Below are 22,879 nucleotides of genomic sequence, written 5' to 3'. Positions count from 1 at the left end.
GCCATAGAGGTGTAAGGACAGGAGCCCACTGAGGGGTCAAGCTGTTTTCCTTTTGGGGAAAAAAAAAAGTGCCAGGGATAATCTTGTCCAGAGCGGTATTTATTCACACTTTGCTTTTTTTTTGTTTCTACAGTTAGCTTACAAGAAGTACGTTCAACACGATAAAAATTATTAGGGGGATCATCAAAGGTCAGAGGAAAAGATTGGGGGAGTGCAAGGGAAGCTGAAATTACCTGTCCAGATACACAGTTCTCCTTTTCTGGAGATTATCTGGAGAGTATCTGGAAGACCTCCTGGGTGGTCTCTTGGGCAAAACTCTAGAACCACGATTTCTCTTAGGGAGCTTTGAGTAGACGCAGAGCGGGCAGCCAATCTGAGGACGTTTCTGGGGTCCAACCAGTGAATGCGCGCTATGGGGAGAACCTGTGCCCTCTTGTGAAGAACGTGGTGTAGACACATGATCGTTCCATCTGTACAGCATGGGTGCCTCCTGGGCTGGAACTAGAATCTCCTCAAAAGACATCTTGGGTCTATTCCACCAATCCTAATGAACACTCTGAGCCCCAAAGCCCCTTGTCAGCAAACAAAGCTGCACAATTTTAATCTGATGGTTCAGGTTCAGAGTTAAAGCTCATGATGAAGGCATTGATCTAAGAGCAGGAATCTCTTCGGGCAAGCTGGAACACAGCTGTGAGCTCTGGAGAGCTCTGAGCTTTGCCACGATGTTCATTCATGTTTTCCTATCGTGTCGACTCTTTGAGGGAGGGTGGAGTTCCTTGCCAGTTCCCATAGGAGGAACTAACTGAGTGTCTGCTTCTCAAGCACACTCCCCTGGTGCTGGGCCAGAGGAGGACGGCTTTCAGGGAGCAATACATCCTGAGGGGAAAAAGGAAGAGGAACTCCAAAGTTGTGTTTTGGGTTTGGTAAGAGCATTTGTCACCGGTGACAAGACAGTTACAGGAACTTGGGTCACAGGGTGTCAGCAGAATCAGACATCCTGGATCACTTGGTCCAGCTCTCTCACTCAATCAGGCCAGGGGCCCAGAGGTGTCAAGTAACCTGCTCAATGTCACAGAGCTAGTTAGAGCAAATGCATAACTACAACTCAGGACCTTCTGACCACAAAGCCTGGGTTCTTTCCCTTCCACCACTGCCTCTTTCCATCTCCCAGGACCTACCATGGGCCTGCACGGATGGTAGATGCTTAGTTAGTTACTGTGGTTTCCCCTCCTCTGTTCTAATGTTAGGGTGTCTCGTGTTCTCTGGGCTTTCTCTGCTTTACCACCCCCTTTCTGTGATTCAGTCCTACCCATGGGGCCTCTACAAGGCTCACATACTGATCCTGGTCTCATTTCAGTGATGAGGGTCCTTTTCCATCTCCCAGTGCTTTGGGCTTCCCTGAGCTTGTTCCAGGTTGCAGAATCTGACACAAATGGTAAGTACCACCTTGTATTGGTTTACTGGGGCTGCTGTAACAAAGGACCACAAACTGGGTGGCTTAAGACAACAGAAATTTGTTCTCCTACAGTTCAGGAGGCTGGAAGTCCAAAATCAAGGTGTTGGCTGGGTCATGCTCCTCTGAAGGCTCTAGGGGAGAATCATTCCTTGCCCCTTCCAGCCTCTGGTAGCTCCCAGCAATCCTTGGCTTATATGTGCGTCACTCCAATCTCTACCTCCATCTTCACATGGCCTTCTTGTCTGTGGTGTCCTCTGTGTGTCCTCTCCTCTTGTTATAAGACCACAAGTCATTGGATTTAGAGCCCACCCTAATCCTGTACCTGTATGACTTCTTCCTAATTAGCTACATCTGCAAAGACCCTATTTCCAAATCAGGTCACACTCTCAGGTGCTAGTTGGATAAGTATTTTAGAGGGACACGATTTAAGCCACTACACTCCCCTTGTTCAAAGACTGCATCCTGGTCCCCCCACCATTCCAGACCCCAATTCGAGTAAAACAAGGAACCCCACCTCTACTCTACACCATCCCCTTCCCTACCTCAGGGTCCTTGTGATCAGCTAAGCCCTTTGAGGAACTTGTTTTCAGGTCCACCTCACCAAGAACCAAAAATAATCCCCACAGCCCAGAGCCAAGAGCCAACCTGAGTGGTCACACACCTTCTTAATCCCATCACTGGGTCCAGTCAGGCCTCTGTATCCACAGGTTCTGCATCAGTAGATTCAACAAGCAGTGGATTGAAAATATTTTTTTTAAAGATTCCAGAAAGCTCCCCCCCAACAAAAAAAACCCCACTCTGGCAACTATTTACATGACATTTACATTGCATTAAGTATTATAAGTAATCTGGAGGCGATTCAAAGTATACAGGAAGATGTGCATAGGTTATATACAAATACTATGCCCTTTTACATAGGGGACTTGAGCATCCTGGGGGGTCCTGGAACCAATCCCCTGTGGATACTGAGGGACAAATGTATTCTACTGGACTCCTAAAGAGTGACACTGACACCTTATCGAGGATCAGAGAGTATTCTTCCCATTCTTGGCTTTTCCTCCTGTCAAATGTTTCCTAATCTTGATCTTCTGCCTGCTCAGGTTTGAGTGGTGGGGATAACGGTGGAGAAAGAGGGAGATAGAGCAAAGGGCTTCTCCAAAGAGTGGTGTCTGATACCCTGCTCCTTGCTTCTCCCCCTCCAAGAGCAGGCCACCCACACCTTCACCATCTTTGATGCTGTGAGTCAGGTCAAGATCCGGGTCAACAAGGCCTTCCTGGATTCCCGGACCAGGTAGGTGAGACACACATACCACATGCTTCTCTTCCTAGGCTGACGAGTGCATCTAGGCCAGTCCGGACAAGCCAATGAGCCAAAGCAATTTTACATCCTGCCCTTTTGCCCCCAGCCCCTGCCCACCTGCAAGTATGGGGCAAGTATGAGTAAAAGCCAACTACTCCCCAAATCCTCAGCCTCTAAGTTACCTTGAAGGGGATGTCTCATCTGATCCTATAAGCACTTTCTTCCACATGGCTGAGTCATTCCTTAGGTCATGCATTGCAGAGTTGCAGAAAGCCTGTTGCAAGAAATTCTCCATTCATTCAACATGTCTTAGGTCAGGTCCCCTTGAGGCAGAACCTGAGACCTGGATTCAGACGCGGGTGGCTTACTGGGGAGCGCTCTCAGGAAAGCTGTAGCAGAGTGAGGGAGTGAGGCCAGATAGGTAAAAAGAAGGGGTTAAGCAGGGATGTGGTTTACGGTCTAGCCCCAGCTGACCCCACAGGGATATCCGGAGTATGGGCTGCACCTTAGAGCCTGTCCTACCCCAAGCAAGGGAGCAGAGCTTTCACCTGCCAAAGGGGTCCTTGATGTCAGCCAGACGTGCTGCAAGCTTCGCACTGGGGGGTGGGGGGCGCGGTGTAGCACACTGTGTGACTCCCAGGCACCTCCAGCCAGGAAGCCACCCTGACTCAGAAGCAATTGCCCAAGAAAGTTACGGCGGTGAGCCATCAGCGGCTAGGGGAGGGGCCACGCCAAAGCTATAAATGGGCCCAAAGGAACTTGAGAAACGTGTAGGACACCAGCAGAATCAGCCAGCTCCCGACCACGTGTAGGGCCTGGGTTTCCTGAAATAAGCAATGCAGACTGGGTCCCTTCCCTCAGGAAGCCCATGCTGGAGCTAGAGAGGCAAAAAACAAGAGTAACCACTTCACTGAGCAGAAAATAACGTTGCTCGTTCCTCTTGCTGCCCCTTTACTGGACTTGGGGTTTCATTCCTCCCTGGCCCTTGCATAAACTCTCAAGAGGTTCCCATAACTTTTTTGCTGACTTTTAGATGACAAGATGTGCTCTGATCACTTCTAGTCCTTTCAGGAACTCAAATGTCAGCAGAAGAAGACAAAGCCCAGAGCCTCTCACTTTCCTCCACTCGGAGCTGCTTTAGGCTTTCATAGTGAGAGAACGGTGCGTGGTCCGCACGTCCCTCTTTCCCGAGCTTCTCCTCATCCCCCAGCCCAGGAATGTCACTCTTAGGGGTCAAGCTGGGGGAGGTAGGAGAGATACAGGATGGCAAAGTCTAAGTCACCTGGACAGCTTAGTGCCTGGGTGTCGGGGGTTGGGTCAGAAGCTCCTTCCCTCCTTGGGCGCTTTTCGGCTCTCAGAGATTCTGCTGCCAACTCTGTGACCCAGAAAAGTTTCTGACCACAGCTCCACCCCTCAGCCCTGGAGCTTGCGGCTCCCTCCCTCACCGCCCCCCGCCCCACACCATCTTGAGCCAGGTCCCCTTTAAAGACGCTCCAGAAGACTAAAAGCTTTGCCCTGCTGCTGGAGGATGTGCCGATTTGGGGCGGAGGGCTGCCCTGTCTGGTTTACTCTACTGAGGTGCACAGCACAAGCCACCTCTTCTTTTCTGGTTTTCTTTGGGCTCTTTGGGCAGGGGTCAACCAGCAGCCATAGCTCCAGGACACACAGCAGGGCCCCCCTCTCAAGGCCCTTGTCACTAGACTGAGTGCGAAGAAGAAGCCCCACGGTGGCAGGAGGGAAATGCCTGATATTTCAGCAACTACCTCCAGATGAACATTCTCTCTCCCTCCTTAACATCCATCCTTTTATAGCCCAGGGTCAGGGTGGAATAAAAGCCACACAATCGGTTTTCGTCACCTCCTTCGCAAGTCCTGCTGCACAGGATGACCCAGCCCTGCCTTGGAGCTCATCCCCACGGATTAGTTCTTGGATTTAGGGGTCACATCTTGTTCACAAGCACACAAACAATCCAGCGACTCACAATCGGTGATAAGGACAGTGAAGGAAATAAACAGGGCAGTGGCTGCTACTCTAGGTGCAGGGAGCAGGAGAGGCCTGATGGAGGATGAGAAGGAACCAGCCATGTAGAGAGCCAGGGCGATGGCATTCCAGGGTCTGGGAGCAGCAAAGGCAAAGGTCCTGAGGCAGGAAAGAGCTTAGGGTGCTCAGGAAACAGAAAGAAGGCCCACGCTGGTGGCGGCAGTAGGAAAAGAGGACACACAGGTGGCGCCCGAGGGCCAAAGAGTCAGAGGCACAGCTGTGGCTGACAGGGGCTGGGGGAGAAGGGGATGGGTTGGGCCGGCTGTTCATGGGTGTGGGGTCTCCTTTGAGGGTGATGAAAATGTTTGGGAACTAGATAGAGGCCAAGCTCCCACAACGTCACGAGCACGTACACGGTAAGCCCGTGGATTCATGCATATCACAGGGAGAGCCAAGAAAGTGCTTCAGTCAGAGTGGCCTGGTCTGCTTTTCATTCCAAAAAGCGCCTTCCTGCAGCTGGATGGAGAGCGGATGGGAGAAGGACAGGAGAGGAGGCATGAGTCCCATTCGGGGTCTGCTGTGGCCATCCAGATGGGAGAGGATGGGGCTAGGACAAGGGGGGTAGGCCCGGAGATGGAAAAAGAGTTCCTCCAAGGCCCTGCTTGCTCCCCTGGAGCCCGGCCCTGAGGCAGAGCAGGAGGTTAAGTCCCTGGTGAGTCAAGGTCAGGCAGGAGACCGCGCAGAACTCTAGCCAGGGGAGAAAGGCAGGAACAGGTAGGGCCTTGCATGGGACCTTTGGGTGGAGCCCTGGGAGGTCCAGCAACACACCTTCTCTGTTGGGTGGTTGGGTGGGGGTGCCCTTTGGGACCCATGATGATGGTGATGGTGCTGATGCTGCCACGTGTGGGTGTTTACTCTGTGCCAGAGACAGCTCTCAGCACTTCACATGCCTTCCTCCCCCAAATCCTAGAGAGTGCTAAATGCAACTAGGTGAAATAGCTGTTTTTGAAGTCAAAATGATCAACTAACGTGACTGCGATCATTATCCTCATTTTGTGGGTAAGGAAATTGGGTACAGAGATGTTGAGTAACCTGCTCAAAGGCACACAGCTACTAGGTGGCGGCAGGAGTCAAAGCCAGCCAGCGTGTTCCGAAGGCCCTGATGTGAGTCACACAGTGAGTCCTAGCTCACTCAGAGGCCCACGTCTGTAAACCAGTCCTGGGGGATCCCGGGTTCAAACTCTAGGTCAGTGCTGTCCAATACAGGAGCCACTGACTACATGTGGCTACAGAGCCCTTGAAATGTGGCTCGTGACACTGAGGGACTGAATTTTTAATTGTATTTAATTTTAATGAAATTCCATTTAAACAGCCACACGTGGCTAGCGGTTACCATATGGGACACGCCATGCAGCAATCTGGGCCACTGGGCCATGATGTCTCTTGTAACAGCAACAAAAGGCGGTCTGGCTTATCTTCTCGGGTCCTTTCTGACCGAGGTTGGAGGGAGGTTGGAAGGGGTCAGGCCTGGTGATTACAGCTCAGTCATCGCCCATTGTGGCCCCTCAGGCCAAGCACCAGGTCCCCTCATGCTTGAAGTAGAATCGATAACCTGATCCACAGGGACAGGCCGGGAGTTACAAGCCTGTGACGCATATCCCCAAAGGAGGGTTGCCTTTGTGAGAATTTGAGCTACTTCCAAAATTTCAGTCTTAGAGCCGTAAAGATCATCTCATAGGACCCCTCATCTCACACACACAAGAAACTGAGGCACGGGAAGGGGGAGAGGGTTCTCATGCAGGGACTTTTCTGACACCACCTTGCCCTTGGTCACCCACTTCTTAGTAGTAGAAAGGTTTTTGGCTTCTCTTTTTATAGATAGGTAACTAAGAAAAAGCCCGAACATCTGGCCCAAGAAATGGTCTACAAGGGGCTAGATGCTACAGCCGCAGCTAAACAAACTCCACACTAACTCTAGGGCCAGATGGGGTGAAGGATGCTTTCATGGGCAGAACTGGGGCCCATAGGCATGTTATTTCCAGAATTCTCGGTGCACGAGGCCAGCTCCATGGTCAGGGGTTCCTCGGTCTGAATTGGTACATCCTGGGACTTAGGTGTTTTTTAGGGTTCCCCAACTGATTCGGAAGCAGCCAGCACAGCTGCAACCCTCTGACTCTAATTCAGGAAGGGCTCACGTCCATCTGTCTGCCTTCCTTCAGAACCAGACTTAAAGAAGCTTGTAGACACACTGTAGCTTCCCCCTCCCAGAGATTTCCCAGAGGCATCAGAGGAGAGCTAAGAAAAGATCCCGAGAGCACAGAAGTGGGGGTCTCCTGTGTGCTGCCCACACCCCCATGGCTCCGTTGTACACACACAGCACCTCACACCTCTGCTACAGGGTCGGAGCCGAGGGCCCGGTCATGACTCCCCCGTTGCTCTCCGTTGTAGGCTGAAGACGGCCATGAGCTCTGAGGCGCCCACCACCCGACAGCTCTCCAAATACCTCAAGCACGCCAAGGGCTGGACCCGCATGGCCATCCGCCACGGGCAGGTGTGGGAGGAGTCCTTAAAGAGACTGAGGTGGAAAGCGACCCCGACCAACGTCACAGGTACAGAAAACCCGCCAGCCCTCTGATGGCAGGAAGCGGTCATCTCCCCGCAGGAGAGAACACAAGCCACCAAAAGCCACAGTTCCTACTGGGAGCCATCTCCTCTCTCTCTGTCAGAATCATGGACCTCAGAGCAAGGAGGGGCTGGGAGGACAGCCAGGCCAATGCTCCTTTTGCAGAGAAAGGAACTCGGGCCCAGCGAGGTCACATTGCCAACTCCAAATGAGGGCACATTTGTGCCTTTTGTTATAACACCATCTGTAAGGTCTCTGTCCAGAGGAAGGACTAAAGTTAATAAACACGGGTTCCCTGTCCCTAGACCACAGTGTCACCACTTCCGCCTGTGGAGGGGACATTTCCGCCACCTGTGTCAGGGGGGATTTACTGGGATTATGTCACAGGTGATGAGCTGTCTCTCCTGTTCTGGGTACCGTGGAGCTGAAACAAGGAGCCGATGGATTGATCATGACCTCCTCAACCCCTCCACCCCACCCCCTACCAAATGTCACTGTTCACGGTGGGTCACGGAGGAAGGGGATGGGTCTTGACGGGAGGAAGAGGCTGCAGGTTCTCCCTGGGAAAACATCAAGCGGGGAAGATACCTGGCCTAGGACTTGGGCAAATCCCAAAGTTCCAAAAGGAGGAAACCAGGACAAGGTAGGGAGAAGTAGGGAGCACTTTGGACTCTGAGACTCAAAACGTGCTGGGGCTTGAACCTCGGCCCCTGCCAACTTCTGCACATGAGCCCCCGAAGAAGGCCCCCAGAGCCAGATTCCCTTCAGGCTGCATTAGGATGTTGGCGGCTCTTTCCATTCTGTGCCCACGTGGAGGTCTCTGATGCCTAAAGCTCCCCCACTCTGTTACTCCGGCCGAGACCACGGCACCCCTCACGTAAAAATGCCCTGTTCCTTCCCAACATCTTTCCTATCTAGATTCCTGCGTGCTTGGGACCTTAGACGTCAGTGGAGCTTTAGAAGAAAAGCAATCTTCTCAAACGAACTCATACTAACATGTACCTAACCTCTCAGGGGTATTGTTCTAAAAGAAAGATCTGTTGATTCAAAGGGTCTGATAGACAAAGAACTACTAACAATTCTGGAGACTGTTACTATCTGTGTGGCCTTGGGCAAGTCTCTCTCTCTGTAAAATGAGAATTTAAATTCTTACCTTAATGAGTTGTCAGGATTCAAGGAGAAACCCCCTGAGAAATGCTTACTTAGAACGTAAAATGTATTCCCCAAAAAATCAAGCTCAAAAAATGAACCTTGGGCTTCCCTGGTGGCGCAGTGGTTGAGAGTCCGCCTGCCAGTGCAACGGGAGAGGCCACAACAGTGAATGGCCCGTGTACCGCAAAAAAAAAAAAAAAAGAACCTCCCCTCAGGGCCTCAGAATGGAGAAAGAACTCAGCCCTTTTGGTGTCCCTTCTCTTTCAGATCCTAGCCTGAACTTGACTGTACTCTCTCAGGAGGTGGGCTGTGGTCGCCCAGCTCCTATGGTGAAATGTGATGACAACAGCCCTTACCGCACCATCACGGGAGACTGTAATAACAGGTGAGTGGCCAGTAGGCGGGTTTAGGAGGCAGGTTCTCCCAATCACCACAGCCAGCCCACCTGCCCTGCTCAGCCCAGCCAGGGGCTTTGCCACTTGCGCATTACAGGCTTAACTCCCACCGCCTTACCCTCCTGGACTAGCTCCCCACTGGAATCTGTTCTGTTGGAACCCCGCTAACTCCCCCAACCTTCTAAAGAGACCACTGTATCCCGCTGGAAGGAGCACCTTTCCCCAGGGCAGAGGAGCCCCGCGCCTTCGGAGGTGGCAGTAGTTCCCACACCCCACATTTGAGAGGCCCCTCCTCCGCGCCCCCTTTCCCATGGGCAGAGGCTCCGGGTCCTTGCCCAGGGGATCCCCGTGGGGGTTGCGGAGAAGCGGACCCCGGAGCGAGCCCGCCGCCTAGGCTGAGGGCCGGTCTTGCTGTTCCAGGAGGAACCCCGCCCTGGGCGCGTCCAACAGGGCGCTGGCGCGCTGGCTGCCGGCAGAGTACGAGGACGGGCTCTCCCTGCCCTTCGGCTGGACGCCGGGGAAGACGCGGAACGGCTTCCCTCTCCCGCTGGTGAGGGCGGACACGGGATGGGGGCTAGCCCCGAGCAGGCGGGTGAAAGCTGGGAGTCAGAGGGGAAGGGATGCCCTCCCACAAACACACAAGGAAAGGAAGAAGAAATAGGTGGGAGGACAGACGCGCGCTAGAACCGCATCCGGAGAGAGATGGAGATTTGGACTTCCTCCCTGGTGATGTTCCGGAAAATGCCACTAGAGGGCAGCAGAGCCCAGCCACGTGCTGGACACGTCCCAGCTGCCTTCAGGCCAAGTACCCTGGGGCCTCCCAGGCAGATGGCTTCCCTGCCCCATCCTGCTCGCGCTTGCCCTGCCCCAGCCCCTGGAGTGCATCAGCTGGTGCTTGCCGGGACGTCCTATCTGTTGGCCTCATTTGAGTTGGCGGGCCCTCCCCAGAGGCCCTCTTCTATTCCCAGACACCTGGCACCTCCGTGGCACTTACTTCAGGGACGGCCCTGTCTTTGTCTTCCCTCTTTGAGTGGAAAGAGCACTGGCCTTGAAGCCAGCAAGGCATACAGACCTGGCCCTTTGTAGCTGCAGGACCTTGGTGAGTTGACCTCACCTGTCTAGTCCTCAGTCTCCTCATCTACAAAATGGGGGTAATGCCACCTACCTCACAAGCTTGTCATGAGGATGAAGTATACCTGTTGCATCATAGGTACTCTATAAACTGCAGTTGAATCTGAATCCTCAAAGCGCCTTTTCCTCCCTGTCCTTCTCTCTCCACCTGTAGGCCCGTGAGGTATCCAACAAGATTGTAGGCTACCTAAATGAAGAGGGTGTTCTGGACCAAAACAGGTCCCTGCTCTTCATGCAGTGGGGTCAAGTTGTGGACCACGACCTGGATTTTGCCCCCGACACGGAAATGGAGAGCAGCGAGTACTCCAAAGTACAATGTGATGAGCACTGTGTCCAGGGAGGCAACTGTTTCCCCATCATGGTAGGCCCTGCAGCTGCGGGTCCCTGGCAAACCCCCTGCCTCCCTGATGGGGCAGACATTCCCAGCCTGTCAGCCAGGACCTCCTGGAGATCTTGAATGTTGATTTGGCAGCTTCCCAAGCCTCGCACATCTATTCACTCACTCACCCATTTATTTAGCAAACAGACATTAATCATCTCCTCTGTGGCAGGCCGTACACTAAGCACTTAGAATTCAGAGGTGAACAAGACACCGTCCCTTCCCTCAAGGACAAAGGACCTGTGTGGGAAATGGACAAGTACTCACTAATGGCAACATTGGGAAGCTCTGGGGAGTGTTGTCTTCAACCCTGGCCCAGCAGCACTGATGCCACCTGGGGTCTTATTAGAAACGTAAAATCTCAAACCTCATCCCAGACATTGGGAAGCAGAATCTACATTTTTTTTTTTCGGAATCCCCAGGAGATTCATTTTATAGACGGTGAAATTTGTGGAATGCTACCGTAAGTCATCTCAGCGTCGGGAAGGCTGCTCCCAGAATGGATGAGTGGGAATTTCCAGCAGGAAGGGAAAGGAACTTGCAGTGGTGCACCTTTCTTCTTACTCATGATTTTACAGTTAGAGAATGATTTATTCACTCAAACGAATCGGGGCTATGTGTTGTGGTGTAAAGAACATAAGCTGTGAAGTAAGGTCAGCCTAGATCTGAATCCCACATCTTTCCCTTTCAGTTTGTAAGCTCTTGGGCAAATTACTTACCCTTTCTGAGCCTCCATTTTCTCACGTGTAAAATGCGACAGAATTGTCTACCTTACAGGGTTTTATGAGGACCAAAGTGAGATAAAGTCTGCATAATACCAAGCACATGGTAGGTCCAGAGTAAATAAATGGTAGCTGTTGTTAGTAGTAATTATTAACAAACCCTTTCCTGCCTCATGTCCTGCTTCCTTGTACCGGGATCTCAGGACTCCCTCTCAACAAAAAATGTGGAGCTTTTGCTATGAAAGATTGAATGATTCCCCCTCAGCCCTTTTACCCAGCGAATGTAGTGGCCTTCAGGGCATTGGGGGCCCAGGATTTATCGCATCAGCAGGAGGTATCTGGAGCCATTGTCTGGTCCCAGGGTCCCAGGAGGGCACCATCAGCATCTTTGCCAGCTGCATCCAGACCTACCCTGGGGAGAGGTTGCCAGCTGTACCACCTCTGACCAGTCACCCACCCCGATCTCTCTGCAGTTCCCGTGCAACGACTCCAAGGTGAAGACTCAAGGGAAATGCATGCCTTTCTTCCGAGCCGGGTTTGTCTGCCCCACTGCACCTTACCAGTCATTGGCCCGAGAGCAGATCAATGCTCTGACCTCCTTCCTGGACGCCAGTTTAGTGTACAGCCCTGAGCCCAGCATGGCCAGCCGCCTCCGGAATCTCAGCAGCCCACTGGGCCTCATGGCCATCAACCAGGAGGCCCAGGACCACGGACTGGCCTACCCGCCCTTTGACAACAAGAAGCCGAGCCCCTGTGAGTTCATCAACACCACTGCCCGCGTGCCCTGCTTCCTGACAGGTGAGTCTAGGCTGGCAACAGAGGGGCCAAAGGACAAGGGGATTATCCTGGGGCCTGAGAGCAGAGGAAGGCCAGAAAAACACAAAGAAAATAAGAAAATCCGCAAAATCCCACAGCTCACAGATAATCATTGTTAGCATTTTAATGCCTATGTTTCCAGTTTTCTTCTATCATAGATCTAGTTCTACCTTGTTTTACACGGTTGGGGTCATACTAGAAGTAATTCTCTGTAACCTGATGTCTTCTCTTAATGTATCACATCTTTAAATATTCTTCTACATCATGATCTTTAATGGCTGCCTGGTATTCCATGACATATATTTATCATAATTTATTTTATCAATCTTACTTGGAGACATTTGTGTCATTTCAAGTTTTTCTGTGATTTTTTGTTTGTTCGTTTTTGTTAAGGTCCTGAGCATCCTTGTTGATGAATTCTTGTGCTCATTTTTAATAATTTTACTAAGATAACTTCCTAGAGGAGGACATTGTAGATTAAGAGGAATTTTTTTTTTTTTTTTTTTTTTTTTTTTTTTTTTTTGCGGTACGTGGGCCTCTCACTGTTGTGGCCTCTCCCATTGCGGAGCACAGGCTCCGGACGCGCAGGCTCAGCGGCCATGGCTCACGGGCCCAGCCGCTCTGTGGCATGTGGGATCCTCCCGGACCGGGGCACGAACCCGCATCCCCTGCATCGGCAGGCAGACTCTCAACCACTGCTCCACCAGGGAAGCCTGAGGAATGTATATTTTTAAGGCTTTCTATAAACTTGGCGCAAAGTCCCCTACTCTATGTAGCCTGTATGCAGCCAAAGCCCTCCAATTCTCCTCATTCCCTCCTGGTCTTCTCTGACTTTGGCTTCTGGAGACCTTCTCTCTTCCAAAAATCCACTCTCCCAGGACAAACCCCCAGCCCACCCAGACATGGCAGGAGACCCAGATCTCCTGGTAGAGCTCTTGGATTCTGTATCCATACACAGCTCACATCGGTCCAGACACAAAACTAAGCCCTTCCTGTTTTCCATTAAAATATCCAGTAAGACCATGCATTCATGAATTTCATAGACTTTCCTGAAGATTAGAGGACACAAGGAGAAGTCCCCTTATGAAACAGCTGGTCTTTTACCATCTATAGGACCCTCTCCTCCCAATAGCCCCCATCTCTAGATTCTTCTCCCTTATTACACAGAGGAATTCAACCCTACCCAAGCTCTTACCCTCAAACTTGCATTCCTAAAACCATCCAAATTGCTCCGCACAATAAAAAGCCCCTCGTTTGTTTGTAGGTCCCGTCTTAGAAGGTAGTTGGGATTTAATTAGCAAAATTTTACTTTTTAATGTCACCTATATGTAGTCTTTCTTTACCACAGTCTTGTGGGTTCGAACTTATTATCCCCATTTTCACAGATATGAAGACTGAGGCTTAGAAATGTTAAGTAACTTGTGCAAAGTCACAGAACTAAAAAGTGTGTGTGGAGAGCTGGGATTCAAATCTATGAATCGCAACCCTGATCTCTTTCCACCTTAAACTAACTGGAAGGAGGGGCTTAGGAGAGCATCCCTCTGGGACGCCACATTTATTCTTTGTGCAGCTTACTGGGTTCTGGGGCTGCTCAGGGGGGACCAACCCTTCTGCCTTCTGGGCTTTCAGGAGATTCCCGAGCCTCAGAGCAGAGCCTGCTGGCCATTGCCCACACCCTCCTTCTCCGAGAGCACAACCGGCTAGCCAGAGAACTAAAGAAACTCAACCCTCATTGGGATGGAGAGAAGCTCTACCAGGAAGCCCGGAAAATCCTAGGAGCCTTCATACAGGTAAGAGGCTCAGGAGAACTGCCTCACGTGTCAGCCTGGCTTCTGCTTCTGGTTCTGCCTTCTGCCCGCGGCCACGCGGCCAGTGACCTCCTCGGCCTTCCACGCCTCCATTTCCCCCTTCCTCTCCTCTGCTGCTTCTTTCCCACTGTCTCATTCTTTTAAACCCTCCCTTTTGTTTCTTCAGCTTCTCGGCCCCCAAATGAACCCCTGGATTCAGGGTGTTGGAGAGTCATTCATATGTCAGTCACTCAGTATGCCTGCCCAGGGGCCATCACTGGGACCACAGGCTCCATCACTCCTGGGACTGTCACATCACAGTTATTTTGATTGTTTTGATTGGATTATCTTCTAAAATTTTCCACACCTAAGCCACATGTCACAGGCAGAGTCAATTGCTATTGTTGATTGACTAACTAGAAGAGACTTAGAAAAGTTGATATGTTGATATTAACCATACACTTTGTGTGTGTGTGTGTGTGTGTGTGTGTGTGTGTGTGTGTGTGTGTGTGTGTGTGTGTGCGGTATGCGGGCCTCTCACTGTTGTGGCCTCTCCCGTTGCGGAGCACAGGCCCCGGACGCGCAGGCTCAGCAGCCATGGCTCACGGGCCCAGCTGCTCCACGGCACGTGGGATCCTCCCAGACCGGGGCACGAACCCGCGTCCCCTGCATCGGCAGGCGGACTCTCAACCAATGCACCACCAGGGAAGCCCCATACACATATTTTTTAAACATTTTATTTTAAAATAATGCTCAGGAAGTTGTATTTAAAAAAAAAAAACACATGCACCTAGTCTCCCCCAGTGCTAACAGTTTGCATAACTATGGTACATTATCAAAAGCCAGAAGTTAACATAGATACGAACCATAAAGTTTATTCAGATTTCACCAGTTATAAGTGCAGTCAATTCATGTGGGGTGTGTGTAGCTCCTTGTAAGTGTTATCACATATGTAGTTTCATGTAACCACCACCACAATAACGACACTTACCTCTACCATCACCACAGACTCCCTTGCGCTACCTTTTTATAGCCGCATCCACCCTCCCCCCTTCCCACATCCCTAACCCCCGGCAACCACTAATCTGTTCTCCATCTGTACAGTTATGTTATTTCATGAGTATTATATAAATGAAGTCATGTAGTATGTATTCTTTTGAGACTGGCTTTTTACTTTCAGCATAATTTCCTTGAGGTTCATCCAATTTGTTACATACATCAATTGTTCATTTCTTTTTGTTGTTTAGTAGCATTCCACGTTTTGTTTAACCATTCACCTATTGAATGACATTTGCATAGCTTCCAATTTGGGGCTATTATGAATAAAGCTGCTATGAACATTCGTGGATAAGTTTCTGCATGAAAATAGGTTTTTATTTCTCTGGGATATATGCCCAAGAGCGCAATTGCTGGGTTATATGCTAAGTCCATTTTTAGTTTTAAAAGGAACTGCCAAAGTATTTTTCAGAGTGGCTGTACTGTTATTTACATTCCCACCAGCAATGTATGAATGATCCAGTTTCTCTGCATTCTGGTCATTATTTGGTGTCATCACTCATTTTTTTTTTTTACCCTTTCTGATAGGTATGTAGTGATATTGCATTGTGGTTTTACTTTGCATTTATCTGATAGCTGATCATATTGAACTTCTTTTCGTGTGCTTTTTTGCCATCTGGATATCCTCTTCAATAAAACATCTGTTCATATATTTTGCCCATTTTCAAAATGGATTTTGTCTTTTTGTTGAGTTTTGAGAGTTCTTTATATATTCTAGATATGAATCCTTTGTCAGATATGTGACTGTAAATATTTTCTCCCAGTCTGTACTTTGTCTTTTCATTTTCTTAATAAGGTCTTTTGCAGAGTAAGAGTTTTTAATTTTGATGAGGCCAAATTTATCAGTTTTTTCCTTTCATAGATTGTGTTTTGGTGTCAAGTTTCAATTATTTCCCTAGTCTTAGGTGCCAGAGATTTTTCCCCTGGTTTTATTTTCCTAGACATTTTATAGTTTTATCTTTTACATTTAAGTCCATGATCTATTTGAGGTTAATTTTTGTATAAAGCATAAGGTTTAGGTCAGGGTTCATTTGGGGTGGGGGGTATGGTTGTCTAATTGCTCCAGCACCACTTATTGAAAGGCTATCTTTCTCCTTTTGAATTGCTTTTGCTCTATTGTCAAAAATTATTTGGGCATTATGTGGCAGCCTGGATGGGAGGGAAGTCTGGGGGAGAATGGATACATGTATATGTATGGCTGAGTTGCTTTGCTGTGCACCTGAAACAATCACAACACTGTTAATCAGCTATACTCCAATATAAAATAAAAAGTTTTAAAAAAACTATTTGGGCATATTTATGTCAATCTATTTCTAGGTTGTCCATTCTATTCCACTAATCTATGTGTCTATTCCTACATCAGTACCACAGTGTTTAATAACTGTAGCTCTACAATAAGACAACATTAGGAAGAATCACTCCTCACTTTATTCTATTTCAAAATTATTTTGGCTATTGTAGGGTCTTTACCTTTCCATATATATTTTAAAACATGCTTATCTATGTCTACAAAGAAATTTTGCTGAGATTTTGATAAGAATTGTATTAAAACAATAGATCAATTTAGGGACAATTGACATCTTTACAATGTTGAGTTTTCCACTATATAAACATAGTATGTCTCTCCAAGTATTTAGATTTTCTTTGATTTATTTCATCAGCATTTTATAATTTTAATCATACAGATCCTATACATGCTTAGTACATTTATACCTGAGTATTTCATTTCCTTTAGAGGAATTGTAAGTGGTATTACATCTCTTATTTCAGTTTCCACTTATTCATTATCAGTGTATAAAAATATAATTGATCTTTATATGTTGATTCTGTATCCTATGACCTTGTTGAATGCAATTAGTTCCAGGAGTTCTGTAGATTCCTTGGGATTCTCTACATAGTCATGCCATCTACAAATAATGACAGTTATATTCCTTCTTTTCTAATTTGTATGTTTTTCATTTCTTTTCTTGCCTTATTACAGTGGCTACAACTTCCAGTACTATACTGAATAAGAGTGATGAGAGCAGACATTCTTGTCTTCCCAATAGTAAAAGAAAGGCATTCAAGTTTTCACCATTAAGTATAGTTAGTTGTGATTTTTTTTGTAAATGCTCTATATGAAGTTGAGGACGTTCTGCTCTATTCCTAGCGTACTGAGAGTTTTTTTATCATGAATAGATGTGGAATTTTGTCAAATGGCTTTTCTTCATTGATTTAGATAATCATATGACTTTTCTTCTTTAGTTTATTCTGCTTGATTTAGGTTTACTTTGCTCTTCCTGCTAGGTTATTGAGGTAGGAGCTTAGATTATTAATTTGAGAGCTTTCTTCTTTTCTAACATAAGTATTACAAGTGATATAAATTTCCCTCTTAGCACAGTTAGTTGTATCCCACAAATATTGATAGGTTGTATTTTCATTTTAATTCACTGTGTATGTTTGGTTGTTGTTGTTTCTTCTTTTCAGCCTTTCTCTTTGACCTATGGGTTATTGAGAAGTATATTGTCTTATATCCAAGTGTTTAGAGATTTTTCTGCTGCCTTTTTGTTACTGATTTCTAATTTGATTCCATCATGGTCAGAGAATATACTCTTATGATCTCAATTCTTTCAAATTTGTTAAGGTTTATTTTATAACCCTGGTATGGTTATCTTGTTGAATGTTCCATAGGTCCTTAGAAAGTATTTGTATTCTGCTGTTGATGGGTGTAGCGTTACCCAGTACATCATTCTTCTTTCCTTTCTGGAGGTCACACGTCTTTCTCCTGTGCGTGCATCTCTCTCATCTTATCAGGACACTAGTCTTTTTGGATTAAGGCTCCACCCTTATGACATCATTTAACCTTAATTACCTCTTTACAAGCCCTATCTTCAAATACAGTCAAATGAGAGGGTTAGAGCTTCAACATATGGATTTTCATCCATAATAAGGCGTCTTGGACTACAAGGAAAAGAAACCCACACAAGCTAGTTCAGATGTTCAGTACTGGTTCACCCTATACATGTATCAACAGGAAGCTAGTAAGGGTTTCTCCTGGAACCCCCAGGCAGGGAGTGTAGTTGGGTCTCAACTAGGGTGAGAGCCAGAGACTGGAAACCATCTGGAATTAGGGTAGCTACTCTCACTCTGTCTCTCCCTCCTCTCTGCTCCTCTCTTCACTTCTCCACTCTCTTTCTCTGCAGATGGGTTTTTTCTGCTTTTCTGCACATGATAGAAAATGACAACGCATATCACCCCATCTGTCCCCTCAGATAGACTGCCGCCAGAAACAGTCTTGAATAGCTGCATCTGAAATCTAAGTTCCTGAGAGAGAGGATCTGACTAACCAGCTTAGTCTGGTGCCACAGCTGGGCCCGTCCACTGTGGCCAGAGGTAGGGCTTCTCACACCCTTTTCTCATGACTTGTTTCTCCTTCCAGATTATCACCTTTAGGGACTACCTACCCACTGTGCTAGGTGATGAGATGCAAACGTGGATCCCTCCATACCAAGGCTATAACGAATCCGTGGATCCCCGAATTTCCAACGTCTTCACCTTCGCCTTCCGCTTTGGCCACTTGGAGGTCCCCTCCACTGTCTTCCGCCTGGATGAGAATTATCAGCCATGGGGTCTGGAAGCAGAGCTCCCCCTGCATACCCTTTTCTTCAACACCTGGAGGATAGTCAAAGATGGTATGTCCTTTCAGGGAAGCACTGTCACTAGGCTGTCTCACTCTGTAGCCTGCTTCTAGGGAAACCTGGCTTGGAAGTCAGACTCCAGGCACTTCCTGTGTGACCTTGGGCAAGTGAGTTCACCTCACTGAGCCTCAGTTTATTCATCTGTAAAATGGGGACAGTAATAATACCTGTCTCATAGGATATAAAAAAAATAGAAATATATGTATGAAGCGCCCTACAGTGGTTCCTGACACACAGGAGGTGGTCACTAAATATTAGCTGTTATTCTTTCTTTCTTCCGCTGGCCTTTAAGATGCCGAGTTTTCCCCATTTCCTTTCCCTGCCTCAGGCTTCTCTGATCCCTGCAGAAATAATTCCTGGGTCTGGTAAAAAAAAAAAAAAAAAATTGCTCTTTTCTGCTCTCCTCTACGGCTTTCCACCTACATTAAGTGCCAAAGGTTGAACCCAGCTCCCGTTTATCCCGAGGTGGGCTGTGTTGAAACTGGCTTTACTTAAGGCCTGACAAGTCAGGGCATTTTCCAGAGATCTCTGACATCTCCCCCAGCCGCACAGTTCATTGGGGGAACATATGGAGGAGAAGGAGCCAACTCTCTGAACTGGAGTTTGAAGGAAACCCTAAGCTTATGCTCATGCTGTCACCCCAGGATGGCAGGTGGTCCGGACTGACCCCCAGCCCCCAGCATACCCTGCGGGCTGCACTGTGCTCTTCTCTCCCCACTTCCAGCCCGAGAGGTGAATTTGGCCCTTCTTTCATCTGAGAAAGAGAAAATGTCTAGTGGAGGGAGGAGCCATCGGTGGAAGATGTCCCCAGCTGCCCCCATCCCCAACATGGCCTCTGGGTCTCCCCTGCAGGTGGAATTGACCCTCTGGTGCGGGGCCTGCTGGCCAAGAAGTCCAAATCGATGAATCAGAATAAAATGATGACGGGCGAGCTGCGCAACAAGCTTTTCCAACCCACTCACACGATCCACGGCTTTGACCTGGCTGCCATCAACATACAGCGTTGCCGGGACCATGGGATGCCTGGTGAGTGGGCCTAGGGTCCTGCCAGGCCTGGGGAACTTTTAGCTACCTTCTGGGGTTCCAAGGGACTCTGTCTGTAGCCCTGAGGAGCTGATCACTTCTAAAACAGAAGGCAGAGATGCCTTTTTTTTTTTTTTTTTTTTGACCACACCACACAGCATGTGGGATCTTAGTTCCCCGACCAGGGATAGAACCCGTGCCCCCTGAAGTGGAAGCACAGAGTCTTAGCCACTGGACCGCCATGGAAGTCCAGAGATGCCCATTTTTAAAACTCACTTTGCTCATCTGTGAAATGGAATCTTCCATTCTCCTTAATGCAGAGACCAGAGAACACATCTGGTGTTTTCTTTGAGCTCCTCAAATGAAAGAAATCAACAACTGACTTGTAAAACCAGTTTAAAAGTCCAGAACATATTAAGAAAAGGATAATAGAGGAAAAACAACGACTATAGGATCTTCCTAAATGTAGTACTTAAGAGCCAGACTGCCTGGGTTCAAATTCCAGCTACGCCCTTTCTACTTATGTGACCTTGGGCAAGTTACGTGACATCTCTGTTCTTCAACTTACGTTTGTGTGCGGTGCTTAGAATAGTTCCTGGACCTATAGTAAGCACCATATAACCTACTAGCCCCCTCGAAGCTTAAGTGCCACAGTATAATACAATGGCTCACTGACTCCCCTATCCCAAGTCTGTGAACACAGACTTTCTGGGGCTGATGGAGCTGGAGTGGGCACGTCTGCAAGGGGGATGAGACAGCTCCAGCCTCTCTGCCCTAGGGTACAACTCCTGGAGAGGCTTCTGTGGCCTCTCACAGCCCCAAACGCTGAAGGAGCTGCACGCCGTGCTGAAGAACAAGGTGCTGGCTGAGAAGTTACTGGGTCTCTACGGGACCCCTGACAACATTGACATCTGGATAGGGGCCATCGCTGAGCCCCTGGTAGAGAGGGGCCAGGTGGGGCATCTCCTGGCCTGCCTCCTGGGAAGGCAGTTCCAGAAGATCCGTGACGGAGACAGGCGAGTGAGACCTCAGCGGGGAGGGCGCGGAGGGGCATCCCTTCTCGGAGGTGGGCCGTGGGCGTCCTATAGGAGGACTGACGCCAGACCTTGGCATGTTCCGGTGACCTCCTTCCTTCCCCTCTGGTGGACTGGGGAGGGTCCAACAGCTGGGCTGTATGGAGAGACCCTGCTTCTGTCTCTGCAGGTTCTGGTGGGAGAACCCTGGGGTCTTCACTGAGGAACAGCGGAACTCTCTACAGAAAATGTCCTTGTCACGCCTTGTCTGTGACAACACCCACATCACCAAGGTCCCGCTGCATCCCCTCCAAGCCAACAGCTACCCACGAGGCTTCGTGGACTGCTCAGCCATCGATAAGCTGGACCTCTTACCGTGGGCCTCGAAGAGAATTAGGGGCCTGGGCTCCACGGCCTCCCAAACTGTGCAGTAAAGCTCCCCTTGGTCCACGATGCCATTTCAAGCAAGCTCAGTGACCCGGTCCCTTAGAGCTCCATACCCAGTCCCAGCCCTTCTTTCCAGCCGGGTCTCTCTACACTCCCTGGATGCATGCCTCGCTCATGCCCGAGGCCAGCCCCCTCGGCCTCTCCAGCCCTTCCTCTCGAATCCATCCTCTCTGCCTGCGGAAACCCTCCTTTCTGTCAAGACTCCGAGATACCCTCTGAGATACCTTCCAGTCTAGCTTGCCAGATGTCAGCCATCCTCTCCCCTGAACAAGTCAAGGCCCTTACACCCTTCTCTCTCCTCCCCATGAACGAGATTGTAAACTCCTTGAGCCAGGGACTTCAGCCCACTTCCAAGTGTGTCCCGTGGCCCCCAGCATGGCGCTCGGCACACAGTAAGTGCTCAGTAAACATTTGGTGATTGACTACAGAGGTGCTGGCAATGACCTTGTTCCCCTCCCAAGCCAGGCCTTGGAATCACTGCCAAATGAGTAACTGGATGTTTACAGTTCAGACATGTCTCACCACCAACAGGTCGTGTGCATGAGTCTATGGGGTGAGAGGGCATGGTCTGGTGGGATTTCAAAGTGCTCTCAAAGAAAAAAGAGGAGGCAAGTGGCTCCTGGGAAAAGAAGCCATGGCCGTGGGGTGGCAAGAAAGCACTCAGTGCCACGGGGTCAAAGAGGGAGGAAATCCAAGCCTGGATTCCCCTAGAGCTAAAGTTAATTTCCCTTCGAGGGGCCCTTCAGGGAAATACCCTCTTCTTCTAGGCCAGTCCTTGAAGCCTGCGAGGCCTTTGATGGGCAGCTCCAGAACATTGCTAATGCTGCCGCCCAATACACATTCATGAGTTGTTTTAAAATGACCTTCCTGGGTAAGGTCAGCCCAGCCGGGGCCTCCAGATCCCTTGACTGGTGGGGCAGGGGTGGGAGGCACTTAGCCATCCTGTGGGAAAAGCCCAGGAGCCAGGAGGCCTGGGCTGCAGCCCTGACTCTGGCACCCTCTTCTCTGAGGCCTCAGATGAGGCCCTTCACCTCACTGAACACCCCTCTCGTCATCAGTGAAATGGAGCTGAGCAGTATTTATCCTGCTAGGGTGAAGTGCCGGGGGCTCCTATGGGCATGGGAGCCCCAGCATCCTGCATACTTTCAGCCTCCAGCTGTGGGTGCCCCTCCCCAAATGCGGGAAGAAGGGAGGGAATCCACCAGTCAGAGGGATTAAGGTCCAGGCAAGTTTATTAGGGAGTATGCTCCTTCCCCTCCTTCAGCCCCGCCTGCTGTCCCAGTCTGGGAACCCGGCCCCATGAAGGCAGGAGTGAGAAGGAGTCTACTGTCCTAGGGCCTCCGAACCACTGTGCCAGCTGCAGGGATGCAGGACCAGAGGTGCCTTGTTATCTGGGGAGGGAACTACCTTCTCATCACCCCTCCGCTCTTCCTCTCCTGCAGGAAAAGTGTGTCCCCTCTATTTCCGGGCCTGACACAGAGTGAGCACATAGCAAATACTTCCCAGAGCAATGCACGAACAGAAGGGCTTGGTGACCACAATTCCTGTTCCCTGGGGAAGGTGAGGGAAGAGGGTCTGCTTGGTTTGGCCTGGCCCCTAGGCTTCTAAGAACTGACTGCCTTCCATGTATGAATCAGCCAAAGGAGGACTCCTGGATGTCCTGAGCCCCAGTTCAGAAAGGACCCTGAAGCACTGACTACCCTGGTTCAAGTTCAGAGCCCAGAGCAAGCCTCATGCTGAGGGTCCAGCCCCACTGCAGACAGAGCAAAGATCCCCATCAGTGATGTTTTATTATCATAATCATCAGGTACAAACAAATGGTACAAAAGAGCCAATGGGCCCCAGTCCCTCTCCAGGCAGGCTCCTGTGAAAAAGCAAGAGAAGAGAGTAAGGAAGAAAAAGGGCAGCCAGGGACTGAGCCT

The 22,879-nt window shown here is 49.4% G+C and overlaps 1 protein-coding gene across 1 annotated transcript; it reads left to right on the top strand.

Annotated features, from left to right (window-relative positions):
- The first annotated feature begins 1,307 nt into the window (after positions 1-1,307).
- LPO (lactoperoxidase) lies at positions 1,308-21,383 on the top strand. Its single transcript, XM_059047716.2, has 12 exons — positions 1,308-1,435; positions 2,660-2,747; positions 7,185-7,345; positions 8,779-8,896; positions 9,327-9,456; positions 10,192-10,398; positions 11,612-11,936; positions 13,584-13,744; positions 18,216-18,468; positions 19,327-19,500; positions 20,276-20,513; positions 20,701-21,383. Exons 1-12 carry the CDS (start codon positions 1,312-1,314, stop codon positions 20,942-20,944), a joined length of 2,223 nt encoding a protein of 740 aa, XP_058903699.2. The 5' UTR covers positions 1,308-1,311; the 3' UTR covers positions 20,945-21,383.
- Positions 21,384-22,879: the final 1,496 nt, after the last annotated feature.

The sequence above is a fragment of the Kogia breviceps genome, chromosome 19 (genome assembly GCF_026419965.1).
Source record: "Kogia breviceps isolate mKogBre1 chromosome 19, mKogBre1 haplotype 1, whole genome shotgun sequence".
Taxonomy (NCBI): Eukaryota; Metazoa; Chordata; class Mammalia; order Artiodactyla; family Physeteridae; genus Kogia; species Kogia breviceps.
Note: the sequence above shows the minus strand (reverse complement) of the source record. Positions and strands in the feature narration are given on the sequence as shown.

Bases quoted from the DNA above. Each gene is read 5' to 3' on its own strand.
- LPO (XM_059047716.2), top strand. From the start codon at position 1,312: ATGGGGCCTCTACAAGGCTCACATACTGATCCTGGTCTCATTTCAGTG. The intron at 10,399-11,611 runs GTAGGCCCTGCA...ATCTCTCTGCAG, and splicing joins GCAACTGTTTCCCCATCATG to TTCCCGTGCAACGACTCCAA. The intron at 18,469-19,326 runs GTATGTCCTTTC...TCTCCCCTGCAG, and splicing joins CTGGAGGATAGTCAAAGATG to GTGGAATTGACCCTCTGGTG.